The 21,474-nt window shown below is 37.8% G+C and overlaps 1 protein-coding gene across 1 annotated transcript in view; it reads left to right on the top strand.

Annotated features, from left to right (window-relative positions):
* Positions 1–12,023: 12,023 nt before the first annotated feature.
* The window catches only part of scn1laa (sodium channel, voltage-gated, type I-like, alpha), a gene marked incomplete at its 5' end in the record, with an annotated part of 43,705 nt that continues 34,254 nt past the window's right edge, over positions 12,024–21,474 (top strand). Inside the window, 4 exons of the mRNA XM_084121345.1 lie at positions 12,024–12,287; positions 14,369–14,479; positions 15,298–15,422; positions 15,514–15,642. Of these exons, the coding sequence (XP_083977471.1) occupies positions 12,024–12,287; positions 14,369–14,479; positions 15,298–15,422; positions 15,514–15,642 (629 nt within the window). The remainder of the gene's footprint in view (positions 12,288–14,368; positions 14,480–15,297; positions 15,423–15,513; positions 15,643–21,474) is intronic.

Genomic DNA, 21,474 nt, shown 5'->3' with positions numbered 1-21,474 from the left:
AGTCCTGAAAAGCTCTCGGCTCTCCTGTCAATAATTGTTTTTGGGTTTTTTGGGGCCTAAATCCATCCAGTGATGGCTGTCGGAAGTTAGCAAATCGACTGAAATCAATTACACGACACAAAAAACTGTTCGAGACCCTTTACTTCTTTAATAATTTGATGCATTTTGTTCAGTGAATATTCGAGTAAGAACTCAAGAGGACGTTATCATTTGATTGGAATTGATTGGATCTTAAGTCGACTGGACATATAGTAAGATGGTTGGAGAGAAGTGTTGAAAAGAAGAGGATTCTATTTAAAATGTAAAAATGTTGACATTTTTACTGGCAAGTTTGATCTGGTGAATGCTGAATAAAAGTCTTTTTTAAATAATAACTGCAGGTTGAGTCATGCATAAAGACCAGTGAATTATGAGAGCAAAAGGGTCCATTTTGATTTTACTTAGTCGTAAAATGTAGTCAGGTGTAAATTTAGCACCCCTAGTGAAGTATATTAAAACCCCATTTCCAGAAAAGTTGGGACATTTTGTAAAAATGCAAAGTGGTTAAAATCAAGAATCTGTGCTTTGTTAATCACAAAGAATTACAAAGAAAATATTTCCAATGCTTTCAACTTGATTGTTTTCTGTAAAACACATTTTGATTTTGATGGCTGCAACACACTCCAAAAAAAGTTGGGACAGAGGCAAAATAAAAGTCAAAAGATTATAGAATATCCAAGTTAAAGTGTTTTGAAACCATCCACAATAAGCAGGTGAACTGGTAATAGGTGAGTGTATCGTCGTGTTTGGGTATAATAGTACCATCCACCAAAGGCTCAGTCTTTGCAAAGAAAAGATGGGTCATGGAGGCTCACCACTTTGAGCTAAATTTCATGAGAGAATTGTCAAACACTTCAAAAATCAAGATTACAGACTTTCTACCATCTACCATACATTGTAAAAAGATTCAGGGAATCCAGATAAATCTGAGTCCGTGTCGGGCAAGGCAGACCTCTGTTGAATGTGCGTGACCTTTGAGCCCTCAGATGGCATTGCATGAGAAACCATCATGCTACTCTGTTAATTATAGTCACATGTACTCAGGAGTACTTTAGAAAACCATTTTATTTAACACAGTTTGACGCTGCATCAATAAATGCAACATCAATCACTGTTGCACAAGGAGAAAGCTATACATCTGTTCAGTGCAGAGATGCCGCTGAGTTCTCTGGGCCCGAGCTCATCTCAGATGGTCCAAAACACAGTGGAAATGTGTGCTGTGGTCAGATGAGTCCACGTTTCAGCTTGTTTTTGGGAAAAATGGACATTGAGTTCTCAGCCCCAAAGACAAAAGGGACCAACCAGACTTTCATCAGCAACAGGTGCAAATGGAAACATCTGTATGAGGGGGCATCAGTGCAAACGGCATGGGTGACTTGCATGTGTGTGAAGATACCACTGATGTGGATGTATTGGGATTATAGAGACATATACTGCCTTTAAGAGGACATCTTCCATGGGAAGTCCATGGTTATTAGGGCAAGACAATGCCAATGTTTCGAAGACACTCTACATCTGCAGTCCAGATCTGTCTCCTTTTGAAAATGTACTCTATGGCCCATCATAAAAAGGAGAATCAGACTGATGACCACAAACTGTTGAGCAGCTGTGGTAAAATATGTGGCTGTGGCGATATTGGGCAAAAATTCCACTTCCAAAACTGCAGCAATTAGTATCCTTAATTCCCTAACAATTAAAATGTGTAATTAAAAGGAAAGGTGATGTGACACAGTGGTAAACATGCCCCGTCTCAACTTTTTTGGAGTGTGTTGCAGCCATCAAAATCAAAATGTATTTATATTTACAAAATAGTTGGTCAGTGAAAATATTGTAAATATTTTCTTTGTACTTTTATCAGTTCAATAATAGGTTAAAGAGAAATGAACGAATCACAGATTCTTGATTTTATTGCATTTTACAAAATGTCCCAACTTTTCTGAAAATGGGGTTGTATATTATGAAATTAATATTATATTATATAATCATAGTATGTTTCACCAATGGCTTTTAACCGTTTGAAATAGTCTGTTGTTTTTCTCTAATGTTCAGTCTCTTTTCTGTTCTAATCGCGTAATATCAGTATTAAAAAGAAATGCATTATAATCTGACAGGAGGTATCAATGAATATAGGCTGTTAGATCCATTACTGAGAACAGTTTGTGATTCAGAGGCGTTTTGCTAAGTGCTCTTCGAGGTTTCACATCATCGTATATCCACACTTGGGAAACGTAATGTTTTTCTCACAAGGCAATGGGAACCACTTGAAGTGCCTGGGCCTGACATGATGGCTTCTGATTGAAACTGTTTGTGGTTGTGGCTTTACTTTTTGGGGGGGGGGCTGGGGGAGATCTGTCTCTTTTGGAAAGTGTGGTGACAAAGAGAGAGGTGGAGCTATTTGCATAATGTAAACCAATTTGTTCGGACAAGGGTGTTGAAAACTGAAACAGCTGCATGCATTGCTTAAAATAATTTTCGAAAGTAAAATCTTTACTTTGGGATTTTCCTTCTGTTCTTGTGTGTGTTAGTGCTCTCCTGATTAAAACAGGACTGTGTTCCAGCCTCAACCAGGTTGTTTGGTTCAAAGAAAAAATTGGTTGGTATTGTTGTACCAGTCTCAAATAGCCAGACTTTTGATTTAGGGCCTAAAATCTAGTCCATGAATGATATAGGCTATCCTACTCATTTCAAACTACTCTTTAAAACTTTAAAATGAATAACATTTCTGTAATTGTTTAACCAGTATTTAACATGTAATATTTATTTTGTTTTGTTTGTATTTCATATAGTATAATCTTATGCTGTGACTGAGAACCATAAAATACACCAAAACGCCACATAAATTCACAAAAGTAGTTTTATTTGTGCGTTGTAATCCAAACAGTTGTGAGGAACAGACTCAAATTCAAGCCTTTATTCAGCAATCTTCATTTCCATTCTCAGCACTGGTTGTAAACGTCAAATCCCAGCGCACTCGTTATAAATTCCAAAATTGCCGCCTCAAGAAGCTTTATGACGACAATGTTTTACGACAATCATATCAAATGCTCATTGGCTCTCGCCTGCATTGTCACAGATTGTGACACACCGTGTTTGGGCGGTGTGCGTTTAAAACGTGCGCCTTCACGGAGGGGATCGGGATAAGATTTTCAGCGATTAATAACTTAAATTCTGCTCTCTACATAATACAAAACTGTTTTATACCGCCATTGTCACTTGGACTATACTTTTGGTACCGCTTTTGACATTTTTGCAATAAATAAATTATTTTGATTACACGTCTGTCTGTTATGTTTTTTCTTAACTGTACATATGTTTTAAGGAATGGTTATGGGTGGGTTTAGAGGTAGGAGTTGGATTAGCGACTCAAAATATCTTTTTAATGCTGTGTTGTTACTAGAATTGAAATTTTCCTACACATTTATGTCCATAGTGTTTTATAGGCTATATTATTTTTCTATTCTCTATAAGATGGTTATTTTGGGGTTTGGGGGTAGGGTTAAGGTGTCTAAAATGGTAAAAGGGCAATTATACAACTACTTTATGATAGAAAAGATTCATTTTTTTTTTTTTTTTTTTTTTGCTGTAATGCATAATAATGTTTAAGTGTTGTCAATATATCCATATTGTACGTTTCGGCATCTATCCAAATGTACGTTTTAATACCTACTGTATGTACGTATTAACTATGAGACCAGGCTGGAATGTGATGCCTAAATATAAAATCGACTGACTAGTTTTTAGTGCTTTATTTTTTATTATATGGGGAAAACTATCAAGTAGTGTTACCATGTCAAATGTATTGAGTTCTAGAGTTGTACAACATGAGAGCAGAAAAATGATTTCTACAGTGGCTGATAAAGAGCAGATCAGCTGGCTTTTGTTTGTGACAAGTGTCCATTGTCAGGTGTATTTGTCTCGCAGAGGAGTCAATATGTCATGAGGAGAGATTAGAGGCTCTGAGTGAGAGTCGGGTTTCTGCTGTCGATGGTAATCGTGTGATGAATATCATGTGTAATTTGGAGTAACTTCAGCCATCGTTTAGATGTTGACTCGTGCCTCAGTATTTATTTATTTTTTGGCTCTTGTTTGCATAACCGGGCCTGTCAGTCAGCTACGCTATCTCTAATTAAAACTAATGTGGAATCTGCTGGGAGTACAGATGTGGTCAACAACCTGTTAATCTCTCAGAGGACATAGCAGATCTGCAGATAATAACCTGGATTTATTACATCCTCAGCGAGCTGCAGAAGATAGTGTCTGTTTCAAACTCTTCTTGGTTGGTAGCAGGTGGGCCGGTTGACTTGTAAATCTGTTGAAACCTAATTTAGATACAAAGTAGGCTACATATGCAAAGATTTTAAAAAGAGAAAGAGTTCTTAAGTTCAGAATTTTAGCGAGCATTTATTTTTAAAGAAAAAGCACAAAGCATTTCTTTTAAAGACAAAGAAGGATTGTGCTTTTGTTATTTGTAAATATTAACTTGTTCAATGTGATAAACTTCACCTAATATAGATTACTCTTGATGGGACACGTGAACTTGAGGAGAACTGCCTTCATACATCCACTGAAAATCACCAAAACACCAGCTGATTAAATTTACATTACTGTACAGAGATTTATTGTTTAAGGTTCAGTTTATTTGTGCGGCCTTTGCAATGTCAAAATGGCTATTTCAGACATATCATAAAAATCAATAAATATTAGGGTGACCATATTTTAGTTTTCAGAAAAGAGGATGGGGGCGTGGTTAAGGGGTGGGGGCGTGGTTGGGGGTGAATGCATCAAAAAATACTTGACAAATGCATTCACAACCTTGCAACTATGTTACTGTACTTTAATACATAAAGTAATACATCCTTTCCATTCAATGTTTGGCCCGCAACAATAGAATACTATTAAAAAACAAAAAAAAACTTTAGCTTTTAACACCTTTTACATGACACTATTTCTTTTCATGGCCATAGGTTAAAAATCTACTACTAAAATGAAAAATCTACTATATTATTTCAGTAAAAAAACAATTTCAATCCTCCTGATGTTCTCTTGTAGCCTGTACTTTCTTTATGTGGGCTTTTAGGTCGCTAGCACCTTTATTTGACACTGACACGTGCGTGCCAGCTTTGCAGTTCATGCATTCTGCTTTACACGGATCCCGACCGAAATGAAAACACAGGAATTTTCTCTGTAAATCATCTGTGAATTAATTTACATTAGGGCTTTTTTTTTTTTTTTTTTACGCTGTTAGCTACTTACATCTTATCTCGCACTTGACCGTAAACTGAAACGTCGAGTCACGCTGCTAAAATTCTGTGAACGTAAAGTCCGCCTACTTTGATTTGATTGGTCATTTCAAATATTCTGACATTGACGAGCAGTGATAGACCAATGAGGCTGAGATGAACACACACACACACACACACACACACACAGGCCTCTGTATTCTGACATGCTCTCTGCTTGCGCTGCGGATTGAGGAACGCGCTGATTATAACAAGACGGGGCAAAGCCGAAGCCGGTTTCATATGTTTTGTGTGCAAAGGCAAGCATGTATTTATAGTACACGCTTAATGGCCCAATGAAAAATAATGAAAACCAGGACATTTTCATCACTTTATAAAAAACAGCCAGGACGGACAGGACAGGACGTGAAAACAGGACATGTCCTGGGAATACAGGGCGTTTGGTCACCCTATAAATATGAACTAGATTATACAGCAGGCTATAGTTTGCAGTAGGCTGACAGAGGTCTGTTTTTAGTCCCAGTGCATCCCTGCCGTTACTGAAAGCGCATTGAAATGCAATTAATCATTTGTCAGAATGTTGTGTCCCAAGTGATGCTGAGGGAGTATTGACTGAAAGCGCAGTATTCTGCAAAGTGCCATGAAGTGGGCGATCTCTGGCCTGCTGGTACAGACGTGAACTCCCTACAGTTCTTGTATCCTAAGCCCTTGTCCTCCACCTTCAATTAGTCTCATGTAGCCAGAACTTGGACTGATTGATGGCAGAAGGTCTGGACTCCATAGTAGCTTTCATTGGCCAAGCACCACCCAGATGCCGTTTGACTGACATGTAAAGCAGCCAATCACAGTTAGTTTTTTTCTACACGTTTAGGGGTGTGAAAATGTAACGTCGATGTCCATACAATAACAGACCGGTGTGTAAAACTCTTGGACGTATTTTAAAGAGTCTATGCCGTGAACTTTACGTACGTCACATACTTTTGAAAATCCAGCATTTGGTTGATGCTGATAAGTGCTCGTTGTCACAGTTGTAAACACAACGGCTCCCGTTACAGATCAAGATCATTTATAAAGGTTTTTATATGGCAAAACAAACTCACTTACACATATTGTTGATGGCATTGTCTATCGGCCCAACCCTAATGGCTTTCCTCTTCCATGAGGGGGTTTGGCATCACGGCCTCTTTGTTTCCAGGGGGACCGTTAAAGAACGGGACACACATGTCTCCCGGACATCCTGTAGAATTCAACCAATCAGATGACGACTTCACAAATCCTGGAGTGTTTTTATGTGTGATTTATGCATCAGACGTTCAGCCAGCGGTCCGAGCCTGAGGCTGTTCACTCCACATTCATGTTGAAAGACTAAAGCCTTACCTATTTTTTTTTTTTTTTTGCTCCAGTTCATTTTACAGAGATTTTTTATTTATTTTTTCTCCAATTGGTGGCTTTGTGGATAATCATATTTACATTTGAATTGCTAAAAAAATAGGGCTGCCCCTAATAGTCCAAATGATAGTCATTAGCTGTGTCCGAAACCGCTCACTCGTTCACTCATTCACTAATCCCTATATAGTGTATGGCATTTGAGTGCGCTATATCTGTAAGGAGTGAACGAAATGAAGTGAGTGAATTCGGACACTGACATTTACATTGTGCGTCGGAGCTGGACGGCTTCGTTACACCTCCTTTTATCTTACATGTTACTTTATAAAATAATATTAACAACAATAACAATCATAATGACTTTATTTTGTAATTATATATACCTCCGTGCCAGCTTTGTAGTTTCGTCGAATGAAATTGTTAGAAACTCTCACGCTCACAGATGACGTGGTTGTTAAGCCCTCATGATTATTACATTCGAATGAATACGCCACCTACAGATGATTAACGAATATTCTTAAATCATCCACCAAATGATCATCTCTTCCTTACAGTTTAACGAGTTAACAACAATGACACAAATTATTAAAACACCTGGCTGTTAGTAAAACACATTCAATTGAGTTAATGCCTAAATAATATATTTTAATAAAAAAATAAATAATTTTAGGCTACCTATATAATTTACCTCATTAATATAATTTCATTTAATTTAAAAATTCATCTATATAATATCGTCTCAATATTTTAATGTTTTATTCAAGTAATGATCAATGATTGAAAAGAATAATAATAAAACTAGCATGAAATAAATGTTAAAGCAGAAATAAGAAAGCTGTAAAGTAATCCCTGGTTTAAACTAAGTCCTCTCCGCATTGGATTGTGGGAAATAGTGCTTCAGCAAGTGTAGCTTACATCGAATGTACACTCGAATTCAGAGAGGATTGTGGGTAAAAGTAGTGAACGAATGTAGGGAATGATGTCGTTCACTCAGAATTCGGACACCACTACAAAATGGCCGACACTCGATATAGTGCACTATATAGTGGATAGGGAGCGGTTTCGGACACAGCTATTGAGAAGAGGCTTGATCGACCAAATTTTAATTGGTCGGAAGGTCGCAGGAAAAAAAACTACAGGAAGTGGCGAAGTCATGCAGTCTGTGACGGACAAATCGTTAACAAGGCAGATCCATGTGGTAATTATGTAGGGCAGGAAATCCAAATGTCTGTCTGTCATTCATCGACCTCAAGCATGGGCTGCGTCCGAAAGCTTGGGCAGATTTAACTGGCAGTAACTTTGCATTCAGCGTTTGCAAACGAAGGTGCCTGTTGAAACTGATTTCGGACAGACTTCTGAGGCAGTGTAATGGTTTAATAATCTACACCAAAATATAGAGAGGTGATAACAAAGCAAAATGAATTTGGTACAATTGTAATTTCTCCCTATCAAATGTGGAAAACGCTGGTCAAAAACATTTACACACACACAGACCACCAACCGCAACTTTCAGACGCCATCTTTATTTTATAGATTTTTTGCTCAAATGCCACAGAATGGGACGCACAGGATTGTGGGATGTCAAAGGCAGCGAAGGATGCATCTATGCTGCCTTAAAAAATTATCAGATGACGGTATGTCAGGAGACAGGAAGTGAAGATAACATTGGATTCGGGCATTCATTGATGCCTTCCTAGCTTGGAATGCTTTCTCTGAAGGCCGCATTTTAAGCTTTCGGACGCAACATGCAACGTGTAGATAGTAGCCTATCGTTAACCTACATAAATGTGTGCTATTATCAGGTGCATATCTAAGTGTTTGCATGGAGTGAAGCTATATTAGTTTAACTGAGTTCCCACGGGTCCTTGAAATCCTTGAAAGTTTGTGAATCTGAAAAAATAAATGTCAAGGCCCTGGAAAGTTTTTGAAAATAAACATACATAGATAAAGGTCCTTGAAAGTGCTTGAATTTATTCTGTGCAAGGAATTTTCTGTAAAAAATTTCATATTATTCCCTCTGGTCCGCTAATGTGTTATTTCGCCAACACTTCGTGGCCAATGCACACTAGCTTGCTTGATTTGCGTTAGTTACGCGCATTTACGCGTTACATTAAGTGTTTCCCGCGTGAGGTACTTTGTGTTGTTCGTTGCCATGACGTTCACGTGCGCAAAACTGTAAAAATGTATCTTACAAGGTAACCTTGCTCTCACTTGAAATGTGTCCCCACATTAAGTCCTTGATTTTTAGGGTATTAGACCTGGAAAGTCCTTGAATGTGAAGTTACCCAAGGTGTGGGAACCCTGGTTTAACTTAATGTGCATTTCTCTATAGGTGCATCCACTATACTGCGTGGATGGCGAGTCAGAATCAACTTAATTTTTGCCGTTGACACTGACTCAGAAAACACTAGTTTATTAATTAATTATTAAAATGTTCAGACAGTCTCCATACTGTTTTTTTTCCCCGACACATTCATAATCATTAGTTTTGCCAGTGTCTCTGCAGCAAGCTTTATGTGTGTGTGCTTGAGTACTTTATTTTAAAGGCTCATTATTATGGTTTATTATTTCTGTAGAACAATGTTAGCAATGTTACATTCATTGTTTATATTTACATAGTATATATTTAAAGGGATAGTTCACCCAAAAATGGAAATTCTGTCATTATTTACTGTCCCTCAAGTTGTTCCAAACGGGTATGAACACAAAAGAAGATATTTTTGAAGAATTATTGATGGACCCTATTGACTTCCATAGTATTTTTTTTTCCCCATCCTATGGATGCAACAGGGCCCATCAACTGTTTGGTTACCCATATTCTTTCAAATATTTTCTTTTGTGTTCATACCCATTTGGAACAACTTGAGGGAGAGTAAATGATGACAGAATTTTCATTTTTGGGTGAACTATCCCTTTGGGTGAAAGAAAATTGTATTGACTTTTTATAATGTGATTGATAATTCAAATTGCTTTTTAATCATTTTAACAAATAAATATATCATATTGTATTTCCTAATCCCTACTTTACTATCTTTCGCACAGGAATGAATACTAATAATAGGGATTGGAAGTGAAGACAAATGGAGAATATTAATTTTTAAAGGGTATCGCAAAAATAGACTAGGCGAGAGATGTGAGTGAGGATTCGAGGAGAGAAATGAGTGATTGCCAGTGGAATAATTCATGGGATATTGTTCATTAAGTTGGATGAGCAGACTGCAAGACAGAATGCAGTAACTGTTGTGTTTTTGTCAATGGAGAGAGCAGAATAAAAAAGAAAGGCCAAGAACTGAACCCTCACATTTTGGATACCAAAAGTACATTATAATGTTTTGCTCATTGGGTACAATTGTTGTTTTCCAACCAGGATTCTGATCTGGGATCCTTGTGTCCTTCCAGCGTGACTTGTGAAGTCTGATATCTGAAGGAAATGATGTCTCCTCTTATTGACCTGAAGACATATTATGATATGGTAATGGAATTAGGAAATGATGTCTGATAATGATTCTTAGTATTACAGAGGAAATGTCCTAGGACCAATGTCTGCCCCCCCACCCCCCCTTGTTGTGGGTTTTTAAGAATACACCAAGATTTTTCCGTGGTTAGGCCTATAGTGCTTCATCTGATAAAAGGGAATTCATCTCCTCCTTCACTAATTGCTCACGAGAACCCAAGTCCTCGGAAGTAACATTAATGATCGATTAATTGCATGTCATTACTTTTTTCCAGCTGTTTCAGTAACTGACTGTAACTGGCCTCATTTTTAATGTTGTGATTAATTAAAATGTAATTTCCAGTTGTAAATGTTGGTTTGATTGATCAAACACTGTACGATGGCTTTAAATGCTGTGTTGCAAATTATGCTGTGTTACATTTTTCAAGCAATTTGAAATTTAACATTAAAACTGGTCTCATAAACACAACACTATATGCAAGAGTTGCACTTAACTTTTTCCTTTGTTGTCAGATTTTTTTCCTGATTTGAAATGTACTTGAAACTTAATTTCGACAAACAGTTATAGGATTTCTCCCCCATTCAAGTAGATCAAGTAGGAGCTGGAAAGCACTAAAAGTCGACTGACTTGCCTTAAAGGAGATTTCTATTACTTCTCCTAAAGCTATCAAGCGATGTCCACCAAAATCAGCACAATCAGCTGCTCTGACTTGTTTTTTTCTGGTTTTCCTGTTGCAGAAAAAATAAAAAAATAAAAAAAAGTGAATGTTCAGAATTATTATGATTTGTTTGAACCTTCAGAACAATCCAACATTAAAAGGTTGCCAAAAAAACACTTCACCTTAAAGTGTTTTTGTTGTTCATGAACAACTTGTACAGTAACTTGGACTAGGATTGAAATACAATAATATAAGTGGACGGTTGTGTAGTGATTATGGATTTGGCCTGTTTGTCTGAGGGTTTCCAATTCGAACTTCATTTGGGGTGACCCATGCACTGAATATGAATGGATTCGCCCTTTGTCACATGAGCATGACTCTTCAAAATGCACATGAGAAGCTTAACCAACAGGACCTTACATGGGAACACCTGGACCAGCATGGAAATGTACACTTATCTAAAGGCCCATTCACACCAATAACGATAACTATAAAGATCCACACCAAGCGCGTGCTTGTCTGTCACTTTAAATGCTCGAGCTCATTACAGTGGGATGGATTCTGATTGGCTGTCAATGTTTTGATCCTTTATCAGCTCGTTTCTCTGTGCCGTTATCGTTATAGCTGTGGTGTGAACTCTGCTATTCTTTAATATTGAGAACGATTTTTAGAACTATATCTGTATTGTTATCTTTATAGTTATCGTCCTTGGTGGGAACGGGCCTTAAGTCTTTCAGCAGGAAAATTAATTTTGTCCTATCATTACTTAAAATAAAATAATTTGAAATGTCAAGTAACCAAAAGTATGACCTGAATCTCATAAATAATGTTCTGATTGTTATTTCTGCAATGAGCAAATGTTGTGGATACTGGTTGACCAGGAAAGGTCAATGGCACATTAATACAATTTAAACAAATTTAAGTGAACATAAACATAAGCTTTTTAGGTTTAAGCTGCTCTTGAAAGCAGGCTGAGACAGCATATTATTGAATTGTGTGGCATACATAACCCTGATTCCTTGAGAGCTCTGTTCCTGATAACTTGATGGTTTTTAGTACAGAAGGCGTGTCCGTCACTTATAGGATGCTCTTTTCTCTCTGTGGTTCTGGAAGGGTTTTATAATCATACAGTTACCGATCACAGTGCATGATTTACTGTTAATGACTCGCCCTTTCTCTCCTTCTCTGCCAGTTGTTTCTCATGCAGACGTGTAGCGAATCACTCTGAAGGTTCAGGATGAGAAAATGGCACATACGTTTACCCCACCAGGACCTCAAAGTTTACGCAAGTTCACCCGTGAATCTCTTAAGGCCATCGAGAGCCGGATCGCTGAGGAGTACAAGAAGTCCAAGGACAAACGGGAGAGAATTAAAGATGATAAATGCGAGACGAAACCCAACAGTGGCCTGGAGGCTGGGAAAAATCTGCCCTTCATATATGGAGACATTCCCAGAAGACTGGTGTCCACACCACTGGAGGACCTGGACCAGTTCTACATCAATAAGGCAGTGAGTTTTGATTTATATTTTTCAAGCGGAAGGCCCACAAACCCCTGAGAGTCCACAGAGGTACTCCAAAACATCACATGGATTCAGAATCTAGTTTTAGTCTTAGATTTAGAAATAAAGACTTGGAAAGAAAGACTTGGAAAGTTTTATGATTGGAAAAATGTAAAATGCAGATAAGTAAAATGTAATAAGAAATATAACAAGTGTATATACACAAATATGTAGATCTTATATTTCTTATTACATTTTACTTATCTGCATTTTACATTTTTCCAGTCATATTTATATATATGATTGAAGTGATATATATATATATATATATATATATATATATACAGTGAGGAAAATAAGTATTTGAACACCCTGCTATTTTGCAAGTTCTCCCACTTAGAAATCATGGAGGGGTCTGAAATTGTCATCGTAGGTGCATGTCCACTGTGAGAGACATAATCTAAAAAAAAAAATCCAGAAATCACAATGTATGATTTTTTAACTATTTATTTGTATGATACAGCTGCAAATAAGTATTTGAACACCTGAGAAAATCAATGTTAATATTTGGTACAGTAGCCTTTGTTTGCAATTACAGAGGTCAAACGTTTCCTGTAGTTTTTCACCAGGTTTGCACACACTGCAGGAGGGATTTTGGCCCACTCCTCCACACAGATCTTCTCTAGATCAGTCAGGTTTCTGGGCTATCGCTGAGAAACACGGAGTTTGAGCTCCCTCCAAAGATTCTCTATTGGGTTTAGGTCTAGAGACTGGCTAGGCCACGCCAGAACCTTGATAAGCTTCTTACAGAGCCACTCCTTGGTTATCCTGGCTGTGTGCTTCGGGTCATTGTCATGTTGGAAGACCCAGCCTCGACCCATCTTCAATGCTCTAACTGAGGGAAGGAGGTTGTTCCCCAAAATCTCGCAATACATGGCCCCGGTCATCCGCTCCTTAATACAGTGCAGTCGCCCTGTCCCATGTGCAGAAAAACACCCCCAAAGCATGATGCTACCACCCCCATGCTTCACAGTAGGGATGGTGTTCTTGGGATGGTACTCATCATTCTTCTTCCTCCAAACACGTTTAGTGGAATTATGACCAAAAAGTTCTATTTTGGTCTCATCTGACCACATGACTTTCTCCCATGACTCCTCTGGATCATCCAAATGGTCATTGGCAAACTTAAGACGGGCCTTGACATGTGCTGGTTTAAGCAGGGGAACCTTCCGTGCCATGCATGATTACAAACCATGACGTCTTAGTGTATTACCAACAGTAACCTTGGAAATGGTGGTCCCAGCTCTTTTCAGGTCATTGACCAGCTCCTCCCATGTAGTTCTGGGCTGATTTCTCACCTTTCTTAGGATCATTGAGACCCCACGAGGTGAGATCTTGCATGGAGCCCCAGTCCGAGGGAGATTGACAGTCATGTTTAGCTTCTTCCATTTTCTAATGATTGCTCCAACAGTGGACCTTTTTTCACCAAGCTGCTTGGCAATTTCCCCGTAGCCCTTTCCAGCCTTGTGGAGGTGTACAATTTTGTCTCTAGTGTCTTTGGACAGCTCTTTGGTCTTGGCCATGTTAGTAGTTGGATTCTTACTGATTGTATGGGGTGGACAGGTGTCTTTATGCAGCTAACGACCTCAAACAGGTGCATCTAATTTAGGATAATAAATGGAGTGGAGGTGGACATTTTAAAGGCAGACTAACAGGTCTTTGAGGGTCAGAATTCTAGCTGATAGACAGGTGTTCAAATACTTATTTGCAGCTGTATCATACAAATAAATAGTTAAAAAATCATATATTGTGATTTCTGGATTTTTTTGTTGTTGATTATGTCTCTCACAGTGGACATGCACCTACGATGACAATTTCAGACCCCTCCATGATTTCCAAGTGGGAGAACTTGCAAAATAGCAGGGTGTTCAAATACTTATTTTCCTCACTGTATATATACTGATGTGATATCAATTATGCATATGCACACACACATATACAGTATATATATATATATGTATGTGTGTGCATATGCATAATTGACTGACTGTTTTGTCCACTCTCTATGCATTCATCTCCCACTTGTTTAGACTTTCATAGTAGTGAACAAAAAAAAGACAATCAGCCGTTTCAACGCCGCTCCTGCCTTGTACATCTTCAGCCCCTTCAACCCTCTGAGGAGACTATCAATTAAGATTTTGGTACATACATATCCTTCTCAAGTGCTAAAACATGTGCTGGATGGGTCTTATGTTTATACACTTTAAGCCATAGGCTATCAGTCATCAGTCACAAAGCATGTTTATCCTGAAGTGAACCCATCTTTGATATCGTATTTTATATGACCTTGTGTAGTTTTGTTCATGGTTTTTAAAGATGAGGTTGTCACTGTCTAATTTGACTATTTTCTACCAAGTGACACATGAATTTGTGCCAGAATACTGTAGAGCTTAAGTGCTTAAGCTAATAAGCTTGATTATTTTTCTTTGCATCTTAACTATGCATGATTACATGGTTATTTTCACTTAATTATTTGCATTTATAAACAATTAAAACAGCCTTGAAAATCATTTTTGGGTTGTGAACTACTGAAAGCCACTGGTTTAATGACTTGATGTGCAATGTAAAATCTGATCCTGAGCCAAAACCCATTGAGAACCACTGATTTATGACTTCAGTCTTTTATCAAGAAATCTATTTTAAATGGATTATGATTTTACTAGATAATGCGCCTTTAAACCTCTTTGGTCTCACACTGCAAAAAATATCATATGTTTGTGTATTCCAGACATATACGCTACCGTTCAAAGGTTTGGGGCTGGAAATATTTTTTAAATGTTTTTAAACCGGTGAATGTTAAACCTAACTTTAATAATAAAATAAACATAAATAACAAAATGAACAGGCCTCACCACAGGCCCAGTTCCCACAGATCTCGGCCCATGCCTTGCTTGCCACAAACATAAAAGTCTCTACTGTCAAAAAAGCCCAAACCCCAAACTTTTGAGCTCTAATGTAGATCTGTCACTACATTTCCTTAACTGCAGTTTTCACATTGTTCAGTATGATTATAATGTTCACTATACTGGCCAACTGCGCTTTCATGGTCTACACTCAAACTCCAGACTGGGCCAAGAATATAGAGTGAGTTGATCTCTTTGTTGCTTTCCAAACATACTGTAGAAATGCTGTGTATGTTTGCTCAGTGCAGTAACTGATGGTCTTGTTTTAACAGATATGTCTTCACTGGGATATACACTTTTGAAGCGCTGATAAAGATCACCGCCAGGGGATTCTGTGTGGGACAGTTCACGTTCCTCAGAGACCCATGGAACTGGTTGGATTTTATTGTTATAGTCATGGCGTAAGTATGACAAGTCTGTTATTTACCCCAGCTACATTGCGTTAAATTATTAGAATTTAATTATTCTCGCTACTTAAAGGTGAAGTGTATAATATAACTTATTGTGGAGGATTTGTCTGTTAAAATTGTTGCAAATAAAAAAAATTATCCATAATAACAAAAATATCCAGAATAACAGTTAGAAATACATTTGTTACAGTATTTATTACTCTTTTTTTAATGTTAGTTAAGAAAAATACTACTTTTCATTGTTAGTTAAAGGAACACTCCACCGTTTTTTGAAATAGGGCTTATTCACCTTCTTTCATACATTTAGATAGGTGGGTAAATGCATTTTTGTCTCAGTGCATGCATTGTTTTAGTTTGACAGGGTTGGCGCTAGCTTAGCTTAGCACAATGAATGGAATCCTTTGTTGCCAGCTAGCATGTCCTGAGTAAAAGTGATTAAAAAAAAAACCCCACGTAATTACTTCTTGTGGCCTGCGTATTCACAACGAGTACAAATAGCGATGCAGATTAACACTAGGCGATTTCCTAGGCAGATATTGACTTGGGACTATATTAGGGGGAAGCAAAGGCGAAGCACAGCTACTTAGGCGAAGCACTGCTACTTGGGCGCAGAGATATCACGCAACACATGAAATCCCACGACTTCCGTCAACATACCGGTGTGCATTGCAACGAGTCAAAACACAGAAGAAGAAGAACAACACGCGTGACCTGCACCGAGTGTCTTCGCTTTTGGATTGTTTATTTTGAGAAGTTACAGTTACAGCAAACATGGTAATTACCTGCATAGCAAAAGGTTGTGAGAACAAGCAAAGGACATACACGAATGTAATGTTTCACAGAATTCCATCGAATGTGGAACTGAGAAATAAATGGCTAGCTACTCTGGAGATCTGTACTTCAACGCCTCTCTACAAAATCAAACAGTATTGTGTTTGGGAAGAGCATTTTGCACCGGAGGACTAAGTTACTTTGAAAAAATGGAATATGGACCCAGAAAGACGGTACTACGTCTGAAACATACGGCTGTCCCCATCCCATCTATTTTCAAAGCACAGGCAGAACAAAGTGCACATGTAAGTTGTCTTTTATTACTCTTCCTTATGTTAATCTGTGTCTTTATTCGGTTGTAAGATAGATGCTGAGAAGCATATAGACTACGGTTCAAATAACGTTAGCCTCCTCTAGTATAACCTCATGTTGAATTCAACCTGTTTAGCATGAACAACCAAACTAAAATAAAAAACGCTGTTATCGTTACCTGTAAAATGAAATGACTGAGGGCTAAGTTAGCAATTTCTCTCACCGAGTTAGCCTGGTTCTTTTGACTCAGGAGTTTTAGTACAACTACTATGAGGAGAAGGCTACAAGCAGTTTACTATACATGTGTCATGTTTAAAATAATCACTTACTCTGTGGACAGCTGTCCATTTGGTCTATTCGGCGTGGGGCATTTTTTCCAGTTCACTTTATCACACCGGAAAAAAAAAATCGAGTACTGCCGGATGGATCAGCGCCGTGAAATCCTCGGTAGCTGTGACACAACTGCGGGCACGCTCATCTTGATCTGACACGTTGAGCCTGGTCATCGATGGCAGTAACTTGTCCCACTCGCCACAGCACAGACACTATTTCAGTCGGCATAGATTGGCATATTCCCCCACATTCACACCACCAGTTCGTGTTGGCTCTCATCCTCACATCCTCAGGCTGTTGAGCGATCGCAACCTCCGCCTGTCGTTCTATTTCCACTCATTTTCTGTAAACTCTTGTACATATAGGTATGGTTCTGGCTCACACAAAATCAGCCATGTTCATCGCCATTCATGTACTGTTGGGAAAATAGCCAGGCAGCTACTATTCACACCGGTATGTTGACGGAAGTCGTGGGATTTCATGTGTTGCGTGATATCTCTGCGCCCAAGTAGCAGTGCTTCGCCTAAGTAGCTGTGCTTCGCCTGTGCTTCCCCCTAATATAGTCCCAAGTCAATATCTGCCTAGGAAATCACCTAGTGTTAATCTGCATCGCTATTTGTACTCGTTGTGAATACTAAGGCCACAATAAGTAATTACTTGTTTTTTTGTTTTTTTTTAATCACTTTTACTCAGGACATGCTAGCTGGCAACAAAGGATTCCATTCATTGTGCTAAGCTAAGCTAGCACCGACCCTGTCAAACTAAAACAATGCATGCACTGAGACAAAAATGCATTTACCCACCTATCTAAATGTATGAAAGAATGTGAATAAGCCCTATTTCAAAAAACGGTGGAGTGTTCCTTTAATGTTAGCTCAGGTCCATTAAATAATATTAACTACCTGAATACATTTTTATATGGAACACCACTTTTCTCCATCCAATAAGTTACTCATAGATTAAAGTCCGCACACAATCTTCTCTTCCGCCTTAATAATATCCGTTACAGCGCGAGATAAACATGAATGAGCATCTGAAAGTGTGTTAAAAGGTAGAGTACAACTTATCGAAGTCCGTATCATGTCACATGGAATCGCTCAATCAGTGTTTCAACCATGGAAAGACGTTAGTAAACAATGTCATGTAACGTCACATTTACCTCAGAAAAACCATATCCAGTGACCATAAACTCGTTAGTCAGCTAGAAAAATTAGAGAGTAGCATTTTGTTAAATATATGCACCATATTACATATTCATTATAATTTTTAATGTTCTTCAATATTTAATGCATGTTTGAATAAATCTGGAAAGTTTTTTTTATGACAGCCTCCATTTAAATTTGTATATAATTTAATATAACTTTATTATTATAAAAATAAATAAGTGTATTTTAAGTGTTTGTATACAAATCAGTTATTTTTTTACCTTCAATATTATAGTAGGCTAATGAAGCCTATAGGCTACAACTGACTCCCATAGTTTACAATAGTTAAGAGATTTGTTTTCCTTGAGAAAAATTGCAATGTATTGTACCTGATATCCAAAATAATCGATATTGAATCGAATCGTAATCGAAATCGAATCGAATTGCAAGCTTGTGAATCGAAATCGAATCGAATTGTGAAATTTGTGTCAATACCCAGCCCTATTAATTACACACTTCACCTTTAGTTTTTCATAGTCCATAGAGTGGTCAAAAGTTGTCATTTCAGTTGTTATTGTCAGCTTGCAAGAATAAAAGTGCTGTGCATAAAAGTTATTTTTTTTTACTTGGTTTGAAAAATTGTTTTCTTGTTTTTTTTTTCTAACATTTGAAAGTGTTGAATTAGTAGTTTATACGTTTAGAGTTTGAAGTTTAGAGTTCAGAACTAAACAAACTTGTGTTTCTTTACTAAGACTTCACAAAAACATCCTCAAATTGGCATTTTGTTCATTTAAAATCAGGTTGACTGCTTTGCCAGGTCATATTAAAGGGAACGTTGGCACAAAAATGAAAATTCTGTCATCATTTACTCACCCTCAAGTTGTTCCAAAACTTTCTTTCTGCTATTGAACACAAAATAAGATATTTTGAAGAATGTGGGTAAATACTGTTGATGGACCATATTTGGGTTGGGTTGGTGTTCAGCAGAAGAAAGAAACTCATACAGGTTTGGAACAACTACAGCTTGAGTAAATGATGACATCATTTTAAATTTTGGTTGAACTATCACTTTTAAGACAGCAAATATATTTTTTATGTTTTTAATAATTGTTATATAATGTGTTTTATTATATTTAATTTAGATTTAAATATTTTTTTTTATTTTTCTATATTTTATTTTTTTGTATGGTAATGTACTTTTTAAAGTTTAAGATAATTCTGTTTATAAACAGTAAATTATTTTAAGTTGTTTGATTTTTTAAAATTTTTTTTTATAGTTGATTTTTATGATAAGTTGTTTGAAGTTATTTAATTTAATTACATTTTTAAGATGCAGATGCCATCTTAACTCAGTGGTTCCCAAACTTTTTCTGCCGGTCCCCCTTGTTGTAAAGAAAAAAATATTTGTAAGCCCCCCATCTACAGTACATGCACCCACATAAAGACTCTCAGACATGACCTTTCTTGCAGAATCCTATAGGATTTATTTAAAACATTGTTATTAAAACAGTATTCAACAGGCTTCTCTTTGTGTTTGTGATGGGAAGTCTCTAAGTAGTGTCTTAACTTGTTTGTCTTCATTCTGTCAGAAGCGAATAGTTTGAGATACGCTACACACTGTGGTCTCCCTCCATTACCCACTATTGTTCCGGTGAATCCCAGGACGAGACTTGCCTCATAAAATGTTTTTGTCTCGAGGCTGTCCTCACTGGACGAGACAAAGCGAACGTTGAAAAGAAGGTGCGCGAGCACTTGGAGTATGTCAGAAATAGAACAATGCATTATTTTACTGTATAAATTTGTTCCACCGCCGACAGTCACTGATTAAAATGGGTTTCTTTTGTCGTGTCGCGCCTCTCGTGTCAGGTGTAGACAGTTGCGATGTCAGAAGTAGTTTAATTTTCTGCTTTACATTTATGTAAATGTTTATGGCAATCCTTTCACAAACTTGTCCATGCTTTATGCAGAATTATTCTTCATGTATATTTTTACACGGATCCCTGCAATACCCAATTCGGATTTTTTAATCGCGGCATCTAGCAGTCTGTTATTCCATGACAACAACCGCTACTACTAATAACAAACCACTTAAAGGGATGGTTCGGAGTAAAATCAACCTAGGGTCCTTTGCTCCATGACCTCGAGCCAAACACCCCCCAGAAGCCTTTTTCCCCTTGGATGAACATTATTAAAGTTAGAGCTTATTTAGAGAAATCAGCCGGATGGCTTAGTGCAGGCGCTAATGGATCCAAGGCTGTATCTCGTAAATTACCCCACTAATAATGCCCAGAATGGTACCACACTTCTACAGTAGTACAAATAGGTTCTGTACTCATAAAACGAGACATTGGAAAGTTTGTAAGTACATCAGGAGTTTATTTAAATAACACTTGCCTGACGGCTCATGCTACCGCTAACCCGGACGTCGACGTCACTTCAGTGAGTTGAGAAAAGCACGTAAAAGTCCTGGCAGAAAGTGATGCATAAGGATGTAGTGTAACGACGAATTATTATTTTTTCCGAAGTGTTGACAACTTAGTGTTAACTAATAATTGTTGCAAACTGGTACTACCAACAAAATATTAGTGCATTCCTGGAACTGGGCGTCGTTACACTACATCCTTATGCATCGCTTTCTGCCAGGACTTTTACGTGCTTTTCTCAACTCACTGAAGTGACGTCGACGTCCGGGTTAGCGGTAGCATGAGCCGTCAGGCAAGTGTTATTTAAATAAACTCCTGATGTACTTACAAACTTTCCAATGGCTCGTTTTATGAGTACAGAACCTATTTGTGCTACTGTAGAAGTTTGGTCCATTCTGGGCATTATTAGTGGGGTAATTTACGAGATACAGCCTTGGATCCATTAGCGCCTGCACTAAGCCATCCGGCTGATTTCTCTAAATAAGCTCTAACTTTAATAATTTTCAACCAAGGGAAAAAGGCTTCTGGGGGGGGGTGTTTGGCTCGAGGTCATGGAGCAAAGGACCCTAGGTTGATTTTACTCCGAACCATCCCTTTAAGCAGGTACTGCGAGCCATCCTGAGGTAATACAATATGTCAAATTAATATTTTGTGCTCAATTATTTGCTCTTGTGGCAAGTAGCTGCATTAATAAGCAAAATCATTTCACAGTGGGGTCTTGTATCACCCTGGAGAGGTTTCTTTTGCATAACCATCTTCTGACTATACACTATGATTTAGCCACGCCCCCCTTTTTATAACTCCGGGCCCCTAGATTGGGAACCACTGACTTAACTTAT

Source organism: Abramis brama, assembly GCF_963993115.1.
Source record: "Abramis brama genome assembly, chromosome: 8".
In the NCBI taxonomy this organism is placed as follows: domain Eukaryota; kingdom Metazoa; phylum Chordata; class Actinopteri; order Cypriniformes; family Leuciscidae; genus Abramis; species Abramis brama.
This window is presented reverse-complemented; position numbering and strand designations above follow the sequence as displayed.